Genomic DNA, 17,993 nt, shown 5'->3' with positions numbered 1-17,993 from the left:
CAATACAGAAGTCAGTACCACTGCTCTCATAGGCCGCCCAATATAAGGAGTCACACAATGTAGTATGATCAATGATTTCTGAGTTATCTCAGTGAGACTCTTACCATTCTGTAGTAATTGGGGTGTCCGTTGGTGTATCGGCAGAATCGCCTACTCGCCTGATCTGTTCACCAGGTTCATCTGACCTCGACACGCCCCCCAAGGCAACGGAACTCCTACCACGTGAAGTCAGCGTCCTGGTGAATGGTCCTTGCTTTTCGCTCTCTGGAATATGCCCGTGCAGACACGTGAGTAGGCGATTCTGCCGATACACCAACGGACACCCCAATTACTACGGAGCGGTAAGAGTCTCACTGAGACAACTCAGAAATCATTGATCATTTCTAACAGTTGGACACTTTTTTTCACCGTCACGGTTGTGTCCCATCTTAGGTCACGGTGTGGCCCATCTTAGAAGACTGTATATATTGGTTTCCACACAAGATGAGGGCACTGGACCTCTGAACACTTTTATTTAGAGTTTTTATTTAGAGTTTTATTTAGTGACTTTTATCCTTTTATGTTTTTTACCATATGGTATTATACTGGATTCACCGATTATGTATCAAGTTTTTATTATGTATTGAATATTATGTTTTGAGTATTCACTCACACTTTTATCTTAATGAAATTGTTGTTATATTCTTCTCCAGAAGGTGGTGTGCCTGCTCTTTTTCTTGATGTAGGAATAAGTAAATAAAACTGACGCAGAATAAGTCTCCCTGCACTCTAGCTTCTCCAATATTCTTCTATTAGTCGTTTTCAGGAACACTGTACCTAGCACATGAGCACTTGCCACGTCTCTCCCTATGCTGAGCTCACAGGACAATGGCGGAGACCTCGTGGGATGAGGGTTTTATAGGGCTATCTGCAGATTGGCTGGCCGCAACGGTATTATGGGTGATCTTGTGTTCCTAGGCTTGTCTCCTCTACACTTAGTTTTGCTTTGTAATACGTGCAGTCACCATTTTCCCTTCGCTGAACACTAATATATATTTCCTAATGTATTTTTTAATTTGAGCACATTATCATAAAACTCATTACTGAAATATCAGGTAGGCAACAACCTATTGACAACTCAAAATCTAGTGTATGTTCCATGGCTGGGCAAGGGTTGTCTACAATCTCGGCTGCTCATTAAATCTGCAAATACCTTTAGACTCAGGTAATCCTGAATTATGCTTCCAAAGCTTGAAAATCTTTAGCTTTTTCTCACATTTTAAAAACTTTATAATGTTACTTATTCTAATGGCACATAGTTTATTAACTCAGCAGAATCCCCAGATAGATCTAAAATGTCACCTTTTGAGACACCTTTCATAAACTGCTGTAATATTTTTCAAATTGAAAGCTCTTAACACTTGTGCAATTTTTCCAATATAAATCATTTTGCAATATTCATCAGGTGTTGAATTTAAAGCAAATGTAATGATGTGAATGAAGAACGTTTTACGGACACAGACCTCATCCCCAATGCTCAGTCTTGCCAACATTTTCATATCCTTCAATTGCTCACAGAGTTTAAGATGAAATCTTCCATCATTTTACCTTTTTAGAACGATGAGTCATTTTATGACCAAGTCTGTTTATAGTAATTGATGTCTAGCAGATTGCTTCACCACAGAACGTCCTTCCCCAGAGAAAAGTAGGAGGGAGGGCAGCCATACCAGTTTTGTATCGAGCACTGAATAACACACAACATAAAAGTGTCAACAATTATTATTGGCTAGTAGACCTCATCAAGGGTATCCTTCACAAATGTGGTTCCTGCAGTGATGTGATGCGTAATGTTGACTGTATGTGCTTTATAAGTGCTTAGTTCTTAACCAGTATTAAGGGTCCAGGTGACAGATGCTCCGTACCTGTAGAGTTTTCTGAGCACAGGCTTCCATAGATATGAAGTATGGACTGTTACTTTACGGGCTCTTATGGCAATTATTTTGACTGGCAGTTTACAGCATTCTGCCAAGACTATGAATGTAGGCTTTTAATTTTCTGTGACATCGCAAGCTGCGTACATGCTTATTAAAATCTATATTTTAGCATTATTTAGGTTTTTATCTTGATTTATTTCATGATTTAAAGCTGTGAATCATTGCAAGAGGTGCACTTGGCACGTGCTGCTACCTTTCAGCAGCTCAATAATATAAGGTAGTATCTGGTCTGACAACCCAGCATTTAAGTGGAACCATTATCAAAGTTGCCAAAAATTTTCAGTGTGAAACCATTTACAATATAAGCCAGAAGATAAGTCAAACATATAAGTAACTATACGATATTGACACCAGAATATTCAGCAAATGTGATTCTACAAAACCATGACCGTACAGCTCCAGTGCAGGTCTTACTTGCTAGATGTGGCACTACAGCTAAAATAGTACCTGGACCCTACAGTCATAGAAGTACCACATGGTAGTGTATATTATTGCCCAGATACTGTATATTATATTAATATATTGTCATCCAGTGATCTGACACTACTGGACATGTGTTTATGACATTTGGGAAATGTTTAGTCAATTAAAAAGAAATGCTAGGTTTGTGCTCAGCATTCGGTGGCTCGGTTACAGTTTCCACTGCCCATTCTGGGATATTTGACAGGTAGAATATTGCAGTCTGCAAATCATTTGGGTCTGTGGTGGTTCACTGTTTAAAAACTGATCTGTCATTGCTCTGTTAAAATGCAGGTCATGATACAAATTATATTTAAGCCTGTGTAAAAAAAAATGGGCCAAATGAACTTGTAAAAGTGATTATCCGACTATTATTTACAATTCTGGTACCACTAAATGATTCAGTGCTTTAATTAGTAAAGTGTACCTCCGATTATAACTATTTTCCCGAAATCAGTAGCACAAATGAAGATAGGAAACTAATATTTCTTAGTATTGGAAAATGCCTCCTTCTCCACTTATTGGGCTTCTGTCCTTCTCCCTACCTCCTACTCCAGAGGTCAACAACCTTCCGCACTCCAGCTCTTCTAAAACTACAATTCTCCATTGCTCCATTTGATTTCTTTGAGAGTTCTGAGAAGAGCAGAGCAAATATGCATGCTGGGAGTTGTAATTTCACAACAGCTGGAGAGCCGGAGGTTGCCTACCCCTGTCCTAATCTGTTTACTCACTGTGAATTCACTGATTAAATCCACTGCCTGAATGGAGACCGTGTTTCAGCGTGAGAAATCAGGTTACAGCCACCCATAGAAGTCTAGGGAGTGGGGAGGAGGAGGCAAGAGCATTAGGTTAGCTGCTATGATGTCTCCCATATATAACACACGCACAGAGGAGAACCTGCTCCTGTATCTCTCTGTAGCATACCCTCAGAAGTAGCAGCAACATGGAGGACATTATATAGTAGTACAGGGATCTTCAACTTCTGGTACTCCAGCTGTTCTGAAACTACAACTCCCAGAATGCCCTATTCACTTCTCTGGGAGTTATATGGACAGCCAAGCAAGTTTGCATGCCGGGAGTTGCAATTTCACAATAGCTGGAGTAATTGCTGACTCCTGTAGTAGTACTAGAGCATCTCTGTGTACGTTACTCTGCAGCTACTGACCGCTCTACTGCCCTTATCTGTTACTGAAAAGTAGTTTCTTCTGGGAATTCTACAAGTGAGTTCAGAGCGAGTGAATAGTTTAGAAGGCGAGGGAGAAAGGAGCCTCATAAGCGGAGATGGAGGCTTTATTCTCTGATAAGATATAGTACAAAGATTCTTTCCTTTGCTTGCCCTTTTGATATATGGAAAGTTGTTTATAATCGGCGGTACACTATAATCCGTGTACCTCCTGTTTTATGTTAGCAGTAATTTTTAAAAGGAAAGTATATGCAAATATATAATACGGACTCAATACCAATGCTGAATTGAGTACAGCTATATAATGTAGATGTTGTTACAATTTATGCATGCTGCATAGATGGACTCTGCTATATAGATGTCCGAGTGTTGGCACCCACACATAAAGGGGAAAAATGAAAATGCGTGAGAATTCTGGAACAAACTGCACCACATAACTGCCCAACATAATCAGCTCTTGCTTTGTACAACATTTATTAAGTGTTTTAGACACTTTTCGAGCCTTTTCTCAATTCATATGACAAGGAGGCATGGCTTAGTGGCAAAGGAGCCTGCAGTAAAAAAGGGGCTTGGTTTAAGATGCGCCAATAATAGAAAGCCAGCTAATAGGGGATGTAAAGTTAGATTACAGAGTCTAAAGGGGCAAAAGATTTATCATCCAGCATCAGACACTGAGATAATCCTGGCACATTATTACACTACCTAAGTTTATCCTATGTAAGGCCTTTTTCAGATGAGCGATAAAGAACACGAATAAGGAATAACACTCAGCATCTCCTAGCAACCTCAGTAAAAAACAGACATTCCTTCAGTGTGGTCCATTTTATTCATTGACCCATTGACTTGAATGGACCAGTCCTGCATAGAAAAACGCATGGAGATAGGACATGTTGGGATTTTTCCTAAATGAACGAATGGCCATTGAAAAACAATGATATCCTTGAAATGAATGGGTCAGTGTTTAGTTCAGCTGCTATCCTTTGTAAGAACTACTGCATCCGGAAGGAAACATCGCTAATGTGTAATTAGCCTTAAAGGGGTTCATTGCTTTTGTTATATTGATCACCTATTCTAAGAATAGATCATCAATATCAGATCGGTGGGGGTCTGACTGCTGTCACACCCTCCCCGATAAGCTGTATGAAGAGAATGCAGTGCTCATACAAGAGCTGTCTCTTCATTGTTTACTAGTGATGAGCAGCAGGGGCAAAATTCGAATTCGCAATATTTTTGGTAGAATATTCGTCATATATTTGAGAATTCGCAAATATGGTCTTGATTGTGAAAATCGCCAATGTAATATGCGCGTAATGCGCGCGCAATACAGGCGTGGGTCACTATAGCTACATTTTTCAAGCTGCTAGAAGTTTCCTGAGACTGGAGAAAATGGTTGGCACGGCAGAACATTACAATAGCTTTATATGCAGATAGAGTGCTCCAATATATTCGCAACTGCAAATATTTTGGCGCAATACGTGCAACTTCACATTTTAACAGGTCTGACTAGATATTAGTATTGTTGTGAACTTGTGACATCACAGCACTATGTAGTATGTATGTATGGACAGCAGAACCTATCAGCTACACTATATCACTATCTAACCTACACTGACTATCTCCCACTAACTATCTGTAATATATATATATATAAACTAACTAACTAACTATCTAATGTAATGACACACAGGAAAGCAGAGAGCACAGCAATGACACTGCTGTCTCTCTCAGATCTGCAAAATACTGCATACAAGGGCTGCTGGGGAGGTTCTTATATAGTAAGGGGGAGGCAACTTTCCTATTGGTTTCTAGGGATGTTGCTAAGCTCAGACAAAGACATTGCAGCCTTCTCATTGGCCCACAAGCAAGAAGGGAGGTTACTGATGAAAATAAAATCTAGAATATTCGGAATTACGAATATATATCACTATTTATAATTCTCGAAGTGCCGATATTCGCGATTCGAATATTCGCACACAACACTATTGTTTACCCGCTCGCTGTCAACAGCACAGCGGCGGTAATTTCAGCTCCTCTGTCCCCATTCACTTTAATAGGACAGCTCCATCATATTCATACGCCAGTCTAATTTGTGCTGGAGTTACATGTGGACAAAATTGTTGGTACCCTTCCATTAAAGAAAGAAAAACTCACAATGGTCACTGAAATAACTCGAAAATAACAAAAGTAAAAATAAATAAAAGATTTAAATTGTGGTTCAAAAACCGTTGGATGTTTTTATATCAAGATCTCAAGCTCACTTCATTTTTTAGATGCAAAAGAACAATAAAAATGGTTGAAAAGGTGAATATACATTGTATAGCTAAATAGCAGTGTCACACAATCACGTCTAAATAATACCACTATATAGCGAACATTAATAGTGGTGTACAATGATTTACATGGCTATTGCTCTGCAGACCACCTCTGATTTTAATTAGTGAAAGTATGAAGCTGTGTACTGCTCTCCCTACATTTATTGGAGGCCAGTTAGCACCAGGAGAGGTATAGAGTGGGCTCAGCATGCATGTGGAACCTGCATCCCCTGAACATAACAGAGGTTAGTGTGTCACCAAAAAGGTATCATATTATGTGGGCTCGGCATGCATGTGGAATCTGCATCCTCTGAATTTAATGGAGGCTGCTATGGCACTCAGTGAATGCAGTATTTAGTGTTAGGTTCCCATCTTAAAGAGATCGCCTTGATGCCGGCAGACGGGCACAAATAATTTTGTGCAAAAGTATTTGCCAAGAATCTCACATTTACAACATAGCATTAGTATTTTATATAGTGAGTATGACATTATTATACGTACTTAGTTTATTGTTTCTGGTTGCAGAGTGCTGTTGCATTTTGTTTGTCCATTACTACTGTACTGCAGATACTATGGAAGCCTGAATTAGGATGCCCATTGCCTTGCACATGATGAGGACTGGCTAGTGGAGGTCCCAGGCCAATTGCTTCCTTGGTACTTCCTGTAATCCAACCGTGAGCAGGCAAACATTTCTACTAGAATAAAAAGTAATTTTGATATACAGGGTGGGCCATTTATATGGATACACCTTAATAAAATGGGAATGGTTGGTGATATTAACTTCCTGTTTGTGGCACATTAGTATATGTGAGGGGGGAACTTTTCAAGATGGGTGGTGACCATGGCGGCCATTTTGAAGTCGGCCATTTTGAATCCAACTTTTGTTTTTTCAATAGGAAAAGGGTCATGTGACACATCAACCTTATTGGGAATGTCACAAGAAAAACAATGGTGTGCTTGGTTTTAACCTCATTTTTTTTCTTTCATGAGTTATTTACAAGTTTCTAACCACTTATAAAATGTGTTCAATGTGCTGCCCATTGTGTTGGATTGTCAATGCAATCCTCTTCTCCCACTCTTCACACACTGATAGCAACACCGCAGGAGAAATGCTAGCACAGGCTTCCAGTATCCGTAGTTTCAGGTGCTGCACATCTCGTATCATCTGAAGGCAATCGTCTATGCTGTGAAGATACGAGATGTGCAGCACCTGAAACTACGGATACTGGAAGCCTGTGCTAGCATTTCTTCTGCGGTGTTGCTATCAGTGTGTGAAGAGTGGGAGAAGAGGGTTGCATTGACAATCCAACATAATGGGCAGCACATTGAACACATTTTATAAGTGGTCAGAAACTTGTAAATAACTCATGAAAGAATAAAGTTACGTTAAAACCAAGCACACCATTGTTTTTCGTGTGAAATTCCTAATAAGTTTGATGTGTCACATGACCCTCTTCCTATTGAAAAAACAAAAGTTGGATTCAAAATAGCCGACTTCAAAATGGCTGCCATGGTCACCACCCATCTTGAAAAGTTTCCCCCCTCACATATACTAATGTGCCACAAACAGGAAGTTAATATCACCAACCATTCCCATTTTATTAAGGTGTATCCATATAAATGGCCCACCCTGTATATTAAATACAATGGTGACTTTGATAACATAAAGCGCAGTAAACAGCAGCCTTGTCCTGGACTGTGCTATATATCTGCTGATTTTCCTGCTAGTCTGGCCTTGGTTTGCAAGGTAATACATTCCTTATGTTATGTAACAAATGAAGTTAGTAATCCATTTTATATGTTCCATTTTACAATAGCGTGTAAATCTGACAAGTGAACGTTCTTTTATCACCTTCAAGAAGGAATGGGATTAAGCATTGTGTTGGCCATAATCAGAACTGAGAGAAGCACATGTTCTTGATTTACTGCTGATGGATGAATGATACCTGGTTGATATCTACAAAGAGCAAGGTATCAAGTATCAGCATCTTCTCAGGCAATTGTTACAATGCTCAGAAAGGCTCACTAGGAAATATGCGATCAATTATACCTGTGGTAGATGGCTATAGGAAACTTACCAGAATGATGGAATTTCAGTGTGCTGGTGAGGTGAAGAAAGTTTATGTCCGGAAGCGTGTGTACACATGTCCTTGATACACATAGATGTCTACGTCCATTGTTAGGAGTAGGTATCCAAGGGGATTAAGTAGCAGGGAGGTAAAATAACCGAACGGTTACTGGGAAGTTATTCACACTTCTATTATGGCGGATCAAAACGGAATGCCTCTTAAAGGCTTCTGTTTTGCATTCTGTCCTATAATTTCGTTATATTCCTTTACAAACAGAACCTATAATGGAATGCTTTAACACAAGTTTGAACCCACCCTAACACAGGTAGGTGACTATTTTATAAAAGGCACGAAAGGCAAAACTTTGACAGCCCTTGCTGTATACACCAGAAAAGTGTTGTCTTGAATTCCCTTCGATTTTAAATCCTCCCTCCCCAACACATAAATCAGAGAGACATGCCTTTTGCCTGGCAGTGCCTACTGCTTCTGATTGTAGTCTGCCCCATGTCCTGCCTGCTAGTGCCTACTGCTTCTGATCCTTGTCTGTTCTTGTCTGCCTGTAGTTCCTTTCTGCTTCTGTTTTTATCCTGCGTTTGTCCTGCCTTCGTGAGAGGGTCCATGGGTTCTCCGGAGGGAGGATCTCTAGTATGTGTGCAGCTCTGCCTGAGACTGTCATGCTTCCATTCCGCATGGGGTCCAGGCATTTGCTTCTGTTCTGGTTCCCAATCGTCTTGTTGTCTGTTCCATGTCCTGTGTTTGTTTGGGTTCCAGTTTTGTTGTCTTTCCGCTGGTGGTTTTACCAGTGTGGTTCTCTGCAGGTAGGGGCCAAGTGTACCGGGACCTTACTGGAGGTGCGACCAGTGAGCCCCCAGCCCAGTTCATTCCTACCACCAGCGGCTCTGTGAAGAACGGGGTTCACTGGCTCTCCGCTCTTTGAGTTTGCCTTTAGTCTGCCGGTGCACATGGTTCTGTGGTAGTGCTACCACTATTGCCTAACCTGCTTCCTGTCATGTGCTTTTATTACACTTGTAATAAAGTTCTCTGTGGGTCCTTGGTCTGTTTCTCCCTGTGTCCTGTTTGCATGACGTCCCGGAGGTCTGCCTTTGGCCTCCGGCACGTGACTCAGCGACTCAGTATAAATTATGACAAACCTCTTATTAAAATAGATTAGTCACACATAGATAGGCAGTGGCTGGTGCAGAGAGAGCAAAGTCAGGCTGAGAAGCTGGCTTCTGCATCTTACAGTAAGCCACATTCAGTGTTTAACAGAATGCTCCAGATTCTCCTTAGCAACCCTTACAATCCTGCTCATTTTTCTTAAATTTTCATTTTCTCTTATCTTGGACGACATTTTGGGGCTTTAGAACCAATTACTCAGGTTACAATAGTTTCAACATACAATGGTCGTCCTGGAATCAATTAATATTGTAACTTGAGGGACCATTGTATTACAAAACTGATTAAGAAAATATTATCAGATGCTCCAGCATTTTTAAAATGCACTGGATATGTCTCTCCTCCTATACAATCAGGTCCATAAATATTGGGACATCGACACAATTCTAACATTTTCGGCTCTATACACCACCACAATGGATTTGAAATGAAACTAACAAGATTTGCTATAACTGCAGACTGTCAGCTTTAATTTGAGGGTATTTACATCCAAATCAGGTGAACGGTGTAGGAATTACAACAGTTTGCATATGTGCCTCCCACTTGTTAAGGGACCAAAAGTAATGGGACAATTGGCTTCTCGGCTGTTCCATGACCAGGTGTGTGTTATTTCCTCATTATCCCAATTACAATGAGCAGATAAAAGGTCCAGAGTTCATTTCAAGTGTGCTATTTGCATTTGGAATCTGTTGCTGTCAACTCTCAAGATGAGATCCAAGGAGCTGTCACTATCAGTGAAGCAAGCCATCATTAGGCTGAAAAAATAAAACAAACCCATCAGAGAGATAGCAAAAACATTAGGCGTGGCCAAAACAACTGTTTGGAACATTCTTAAAAAGAAGGAACGCACCGGTGAGCTCAGCAACACCAAAAGACCCGGAAGACCACGGAAAACATCTGTGGTGGATGACCAAAGAATTCTTTCCCTGGTGAACAAAACGCCCTTCACAACAGTTGGCCAGATCAAGAACACTCTCCAGAAGGTAGGTGTATGTGTGTCAAAGTCAACAATCAAGGTGGTTTCACCACAAGATGTAAACCATTGGTGAGCCTCAAAAACAGGAAGGCCAGATTAGAGTTTGCCAAACGACATCTAAAAAAGCCTTCACAGTTCTGGAACAACATCCCATGGACAGATAAGACCAAGATCAACTTGTACCAGAGTGATGGGAAGAGAAAAGTATGGAGAAGGAAAGGAACTGCTCATGATCCTAAGCATACCACCTCATCAGTCAAGCATGGTGGTGGTAGTGTCATAGCGTGGACATGTATGGCTGCCAATGGAACTGGTTCTCTTGTATTTATTGATGATATGACTGCTGACAAAAGCAGCAGGATGAATTCTCAAGTGTTTCGGGCAATATTATCTGCTCATATTCAGCCAAATGCTTCAGAACTCATTGGATGGCGCTTCACAGTGCAGATGGACAATGACCGAAAGCATACTGCAAAAGCAACCAAAGAGGTTTTTAAGGGAAATAAGTGGAATGTTATGCAATAGCCAAGTAAATCACCTGACCTGAATCCGATTGAGCATGCATTTCACTTTCTGAAGACAAAACTGAAGGGAAAATGCCCCAAGAACAAGTAGGAACTGAAGACAGTTGCAGTAGAGGCCTGGCAGAGCATCACCAGTGATGAAACCCAGCGTCTGGTGATATCTATGCGTTCCAGACTTTAGGCTGTAATTGACTGCAAAGGATTTGTAACCAAGTATTAAAAAGTGAAAGTTTGATTTATGATTATTATGTCCCATTACTTTTGGTCCCTTACCAAGTGGGAGGCACATATGCAAACTGTTGTAATTCCTACACCGTTCACCTGATTTGAATGTAAATACCCTCAAATTAAAGCTGACAGTCTGCAGTTAAAGAACATCTTGTTCGTTTAATTTCAAATCCATTGTGGTGGTGTATAGAGCCAAAAATGTTAGAATTGTGTTGATGTCCCAATATTTATGGACCTGACTGTATGTGGTCACTGATGGTGGTTGCGAAGGTGCAGGGCGGGAGAGGCATCCGGGCATGCGCATTTGACAGGGTATTGGCCAGCACGTAACATAGGGAAAGAGGAGGCAGTGGTGTGACCTGCAGACACAGATTGTGGACCCAGGCGTTCGTCCCACTTATTACGGTGCTTGGATGCCATGTGGCGGATCATGCTGGTGGTGGTGAGGTTGCTAGTGTTCACGCCTCAGCTCATTTTCGTATAGCATAGGTTTCAAACTTATATTCATTTGTCTTTCGCACTTCAAAAAAGTGCCAGACTGCGGAACATCTACCCCTTGGCAAGGGAGATTTACGCAAGGGGGTGCTCCGTGGAACAGTTGCGGGCCTGTTTGGTGTGGCCCGCCTTCTCTCTTTTGCCACCCCACTGCCTCTTCCAGCCTGTTGCGGTGCTGAAGATTCCTCCCCCTCTGTACTGCTCTCCTCGCTTGGTTTGCCACCTTCCCAGGTTGGGTCAGTGACCTCATCGTCCACCACCTCCTCTTCCACTTCCTCACTCTGATCATCCTCCTGATTTATTGACCTAACCACCACCTCAGTTGTTGCCAACTGTATCTCATCCTCTTCATCAACCTCTTGAGACATTAATTGTACTTGACTCATTGGCAACTGTGTCTGATCATCACCACCTCATTAAATTCTAATTGCCGATCACCACCGCCATGTTCTTGTGACTGTGAATGCTCAGAAGGTTGGGAATCAGGGCACAAGATCTCATGTCCCTCTTCAAGTGTACTTGGCGAGAGGGCCAAATCAAGTAATGGCACTGAAAAGAGCTCCTCGGAAAATCTGAGTGTGGGATCACTTGTTTCGCCACATTGTAAATGGTGGGATGAAGGAGGATCAGGGTGAGGATTGTGTGGACCTGGCTACTGAGACTAGACTTGGTGGAAGACAAGGTGGTGCTTAACCGACTGGAAGCATTATCTGCTACAATCCAACCGACCACCTGCTTGCACTGGGCTGACTTCAAGGATGGTGTCCTGCACTGCTCTGCAAACTGGGACATGAAGCTAGGTATCTTGGATGATTGTTTTTCTTATGCTCTGGCGGCAGGCACAGTTTCTCCACGCCCAGGGCCACGGCCTCTGCATGCACCATCAGCATCACGGCCACTTCCCCGTCCCCTACTGCTCGCCTTCTTCATTTGAAATGTGATCTATTCTTGAAAGTATGTCACACGTACATTAGCGTAGGATTTGGAAGTGTATGTGCAAAAAATTTACAACAGTATTTGTGATGAGGAAACGTTCAGGACAGGTACCACAGGTAATGTCACAGTTCGCTGTGTCTACAGAAAAAACTGCACTGGATGTCACTGATATTTTAGGGATGCGCACACTTTAAACAGGAGATGTGGTGCGGATAATTTAACTGTCCACAGCGGGCTATTACACGGTATTTGGAGCAGGATGCGCTAAAAATATATATTGTTGAAGTCACACACAATAGTCCTTAAAAGGACTTTTGGGTCTCTGAAAAGTTTTTTTGTATAAAAATCTTCCTTTTACACTCCCTACACTGCCTGAACCTTCCTATGCACAGCTCTCCCTAACACTGAGCAATTTAGCGCAGGTAGCGCTACAAAAATACACTGCTCAAAAAAATAAAGGGAACACAAAAATAACACATCCTAGATCTGAATTAATTAAATATTCTTCTGAAATACTTTGTTCTTTACATAGTTGAATGTGCTGACAACAAAATCACACAAAAATAAAAAAATGGAAATCAAATTTTTAACCCATGGAGGTCTGGATTTGGAGTCACACTCAAAATGAAAGTGGAAAAACACACTACAGGCTGATCCAACTTTGATGTAATGTCCTTAAAACAAGTCAAAATGAGACTCAGTAGTGTGTGTGGCCTCCACGTGCCTGTATGACCTCCCTACAATGCCTGTGCATGCTCCTGATGAGGTGGCGGACGGTCTCCTGAGGGATCTCCTCCCAGACCTGGACTAAAGCATCTGCCAACTCCTGGACAGTCTGTGGTGCAACGTGACGTTGGTGGATAGAGCGAGACATGATGTCCCAGATGTGCTCAATTGGATTCAGGTCTGGGGAACGGGCGGGCCAGTCCATAGCATCAATGCCTTCGTCTTGCAGGAACTGCTGACACACTCCAGCCACATGAGGTCTAGCATTGTCTTGCATTAGGAGGAACCCAGGGCCAACCGCACCAGCATATGGTCTCACAAGGGGTCTGAGGATCTCATCTCGGTACCTAATGGCAGTCAGGCTACCTCCAAAGAAGGGCTGTGGAGAACGTTCTGCTGCCTGCAACATCCTCCAGCATGACCGGTTTGGCATTGGGTCAGTAATGGTGTGGGGTGGCATTTCTTTGGAGGGCTGTGCGGCCCTCCAAAGAAATGCCACCCCACACCATTACTGACCCAATGCCAAACCGGTCATGCTGGAGGATGTTGCAGGCAGCAGAACGTTCTCCACGGTGTCTCCAGACTCTGTCACGTCTGTCACATGTGCTCAGTGTGAACCTGCTTTCATCTGTGAAGAGCACAGGGCACCAGTGGCGAATTTGCCAATCTTGGTGTTCTCTGGCAAATGCCAAACGTCCTGCACACTGTTGGGCTGTAAGCACAACCCCCACCTGTGGACGTCGGGCCATCATATCACCCTCATGGAGTCTGTTTCTGACCGTTTGAGCAGACACATGCACATTTGTGGCCTGCTGGAGGTCATTTTGCAGGGCTCTGGCAGTGCTCCTCCTGTTCCTCCTTGCACAAAGGCGGAGGTAGCGGTCCTGCTGCTGGGTTGTTGCCCTCCTACGGCCTCCTCCACGTCTCCTGATGTACTGGCCTGTCTCCTGGTAGCGCCTCCATGCTCTGGACACTACGCTGACACACACAGCAAACCTTCTTGCCACAGCTCGCATTGATGTGCAATCCTGGATAAGTGCACTACCTGAGCCACTTGTGTGGGTTGTAGACTCCGTCTCATGCTACCACTAGAGTGAAAGCACCCCCAGCATTCAAAAGTGACCAAAACATCAGCCAGGAAGCATAGGAACTGAGAAGTGGTCTGTGTTACCACCTGCAGAACCACTCCTTTATTGGGGTGTCTTGCTAATTGCCTATAATTTCCACCTGTTGTCTATCCCATTTGCACAACAGCATGTGAAATTGATTGTCACTCAGTGTTGCTTCCTAAGTGGACAGTTTGATTTCACAGAAGTGTGATTGACTTGGAGTTACATTGTGTTATTTAAGTGTTCCCTTTATTTTTTTTGAGCAGTGTATATACAGTGGCATAAAAGGCCTTTTATGTCAAGTGAATGCCTAATTTTTGGGGCCTGTACTGGCCGACAGTTGCATATTTATCCTGTGACCGTCAAATGTACCTCCAGCCACAGAATCCAAAGTTCTTTGCTGTCAAGTGAATGCCTATTGCCTAATTTTTGGGGCCTATACTGGCCGACAGTTACATATTTATCCTGTGACCGTCAAATGTACCTCCAGCCACAGAATCCAAAGTTCTTTGCTGTCAAGTGAATGCCTATTGCCTAATTTTTGGGGCCTGTACTGGCAGACAGTTACATTTATCTCTAGCCACATAATCACACCCCTGTCTCACTCCTCTGCCTCTCATTATGGTGGCGTATGAACCGCATTCATCATAATGTCACAGTGTCATGTGACTGTGCCCCCTTATACCTTGCATTGTGCCCTCTTACCACTCCCTGTGCAGTGCCCCTAGTCATTCCCTGTACTGTGCCCTCTTATACGGTCACGGTATGGCAGTGTTATCCTGTCACTGTACAGAGGTGTTATCCGGTCAATGTATGGTGGTGGTACCCATTAACTGGATGGCCATAACTCTATCCCTTTCCCTGCCCACACCATCCTTTTTTAGACCTGGCATGAGCGGGGAAAATATGCAGATTGTGGTGCTAAGGACCTTTGCGCCACAATCTGTGTCAGAAATACTTATTTTCTATATAATAAATGACCACCAAATTGTATTATGATTCGGTAGTAGGGCAAATATCTTTATATTATATAGATTCTAGTGTATTATACTGTGCCCTGTATTTCTCAGTAGAAAATGATCCTTGGGAAACACAGTCCTCATCCCTGACCACCAGGACCAGGTAGCGCTCTGTCAGTACATGGCGGCCTCCCCTCTCCACCACGCGGCTCCGCTGTGTACTGGTGCTTATTCAGACACTAGGGCTGGGTTCACATCCTATTTTTGCCACCCATTTAATGAATACCAAAAATGTATGCGTTAACAGATGCCTCAGACTGATACCGTACAGTGGCGTCTGTTTACCATACAGACCATGGAAGAAAAAATAATTACGTTAACATATGCATTTTTTTATGGACTCTGCAGGATACAAAAACGTGGAGTGCTGCACATTTGTATACATCAAACCGATAGGAAATAACATTTTGCTAGGCTCCAGCAGGGCACATTTTTGAGAGTTTGCCTTTAAGACGCATAAAAATGGCCCCTGATTAAAATACATATTTTTCATGGGAATTTTTGCCAATGATCCCCCTCTGGTATGTCACTGTCCATATTCTGGGACTATTTGTGTACTTCTAGTAAGTGTTTGCTGGCTGCAAATATGACCTGAAGGTTTTTCAGGTTCGCCAGCCATTAAAGTGAATGGGGCCCGCCACGAATGCGCGGTTCGCAAATCGTCCCGGCCAATGTTCGTCTATCACTACTGGTTGGGTCACAGCTTGCAGCCTTACCTTAATGCAGTTTTTCAAAAATTGAGTTACTTTACCGGAATACCCCTTAAATAAATTTCCCCCAAAGTGCTTTAAGAAAACCCTGCAGCTTTAATTTGTGGCTAGTACATGCTTTATAACATATGTTTCCTTTGACTTAGGTTCATTTGGAACGGCTGGCAGAGTCTGTAACCAGTCTTCACGTGGCATGGACAGCTGTGAGGTTATGTGTTGTGGAAGAGGATATGACACTGCCCGCATTACCAAAATGGTTAAGTGTGAGTGCAAGTTTCATTGGTGCTGCGCGGTGCGATGCAAAGACTGTCTAGAAACGGTGGATGTGCACACGTGTAAAGCAGCCAAAGATGCTGGGTGGAACTAGAAAACTTAAGGTTACGTCCTCCAACATTACTGACGACATTGTGTACCAGCAAGCAAACCTTCATGACAAGCTGTGTGGATCAAAAGGGTGTTCTATGCTTTGTTAAATTATATTAAGTTATGTTGTAAATGCAGTATTGTGCCTGTATTCATGGAGATATATATTTGTACTGTGCAGATATTTGAGGTGTATAATTTACAGGAAAACTAAGGGTGTTGAATGTTTTATCTATTTTGTGTGTGCTGGCATAAAGCACAGTATATGGTATTAATTTACAACATGACAGTATGCATCATAGTCTCACATTTCAGGCCGCAGAGAAGACTGTTATCCAAGTGTCCGCTTTGTATTCTGTTTGCAGTATGGGGAATGTTCATACATTGTCTGACATGAAGATATGTAAATCACTACGACATGATTCAATTAGCTAAGTTCTGGAATCTCTGACTCCTCCAGCACATGAAAAATGAGACATTTGAAGTGTGTAATTGTACCGAAATAAAAAATAAAAATAAAAAAATCTGAAGTAAAATGATTTCTTCCCTGTGTATGAAACAATGTCAGTATGCAGCAGCAGCAGACTAGCTCTTGTGTGCTGTTTCATTTAGTTTCTCTGTGGCAAGCTATTTCTTTTGCTTTCGATAGTTTTATTTTAAAATGGATTGTTCAGTCGCTCTGTATAATGAAAAGTTATATAACTCTCAAATATACTTTGTCCTATGCTGATTATACTGTCTGAAAGCAAAAAAAAAAGTGTTTGGTCTAGGAAACAGACGGTCTGATGGCTGCATTTCCCAGCCAAAACGCTGCTCCTGTGACCTGAACTCACAGCATCATAATGACTTATAATGCTGTGTGATCCTGCCTGACCAAAGGTCTGCTGTACTTTACTCGCATTATGCCATGAGTACAGTACATTCGACCCACAATCAGGGAGGAAATTACAGCATTAGCAATCATTACGATGCCTAGAGAAGCAGTTTTCAGGCCAGTAAATGCAGCCAACATGCTTGCATAAAATTAGACTTAGGCCTCATGCACATGGCTGTTGTGCGGCCGTTCCGTGCATTGGGGACCGCAATTTACGGTCCCCAACGCACGGGCAACGTGCGTGCGGCGCCCGGGACAGATCGAGACCCATTCAACTTGAATGGGTCTGTGATCCGTCCGCACCGCAAAAAAATAGTCCAAATATGTCCAATTACTTGCGGTGCGGAGGCACAGAGAGAAACCCCACAGAAGCACTCCGTAGTGGTTCCGTGCCTCCGTTCCGCACCGCAGCTCCGGTTTGCGGACCCATTCAAGTGAATGGGTCCGCATCTGTGATGCGGGTAGCACACAGCCGATGCCCGCATATTGCGTACCCGCTGTCTGCAGGCCACAATACGGCCACGGCCGTGTGCATGAGGCCTTAAACTGAGCCAGATTCATCACAGTGACTGATGCTGAAGAATAAATCTGACGCACAACTAGGCTGTCCAAGTTTACATGCATTTTTGGCATGTGGCAACACAATTAAGGGACACTGCCTAATCAGGCAAGTTGCAAAAAGGTTTCTGAAGGGGTCTAAAATGTGTTGAATGCACACCAGTTTTCTACCACATTTTTGTTAGTAAATCTCGCCCTTCGATTTCTTAATCAAGATCACTGCTGTAAGAGAATCTTGGTGCCAGAAAGTTTGTACCAAAATTCTTTCCAGTACAGCAATCCCAGATGAAATAATGGAGGTAA

General features: G+C 42.6%; 1 protein-coding gene across 1 annotated transcript in view; it reads left to right on the top strand.

Annotated features, from left to right (window-relative positions):
* Positions 1 to 16,262, top strand: part of WNT2 (Wnt family member 2) — a 136,201-nt gene extending 119,939 nt beyond the window's left edge. Inside the window, exon 5 of the mRNA XM_040413698.1 lies at positions 16,042 to 16,262. Within this exon, the coding sequence (XP_040269632.1) occupies positions 16,042 to 16,262 (221 nt within the window). The remainder of the gene's footprint in view (positions 1 to 16,041) is intronic.
* Positions 16,263 to 17,993: the final 1,731 nt, after the last annotated feature.

This window comes from Bufo bufo, chromosome 1 (genome assembly GCF_905171765.1).
Source record: "Bufo bufo chromosome 1, aBufBuf1.1, whole genome shotgun sequence".
Taxonomy (NCBI): Eukaryota; Metazoa; Chordata; class Amphibia; order Anura; family Bufonidae; genus Bufo; species Bufo bufo.
This window is presented reverse-complemented; position numbering and strand designations above follow the sequence as displayed.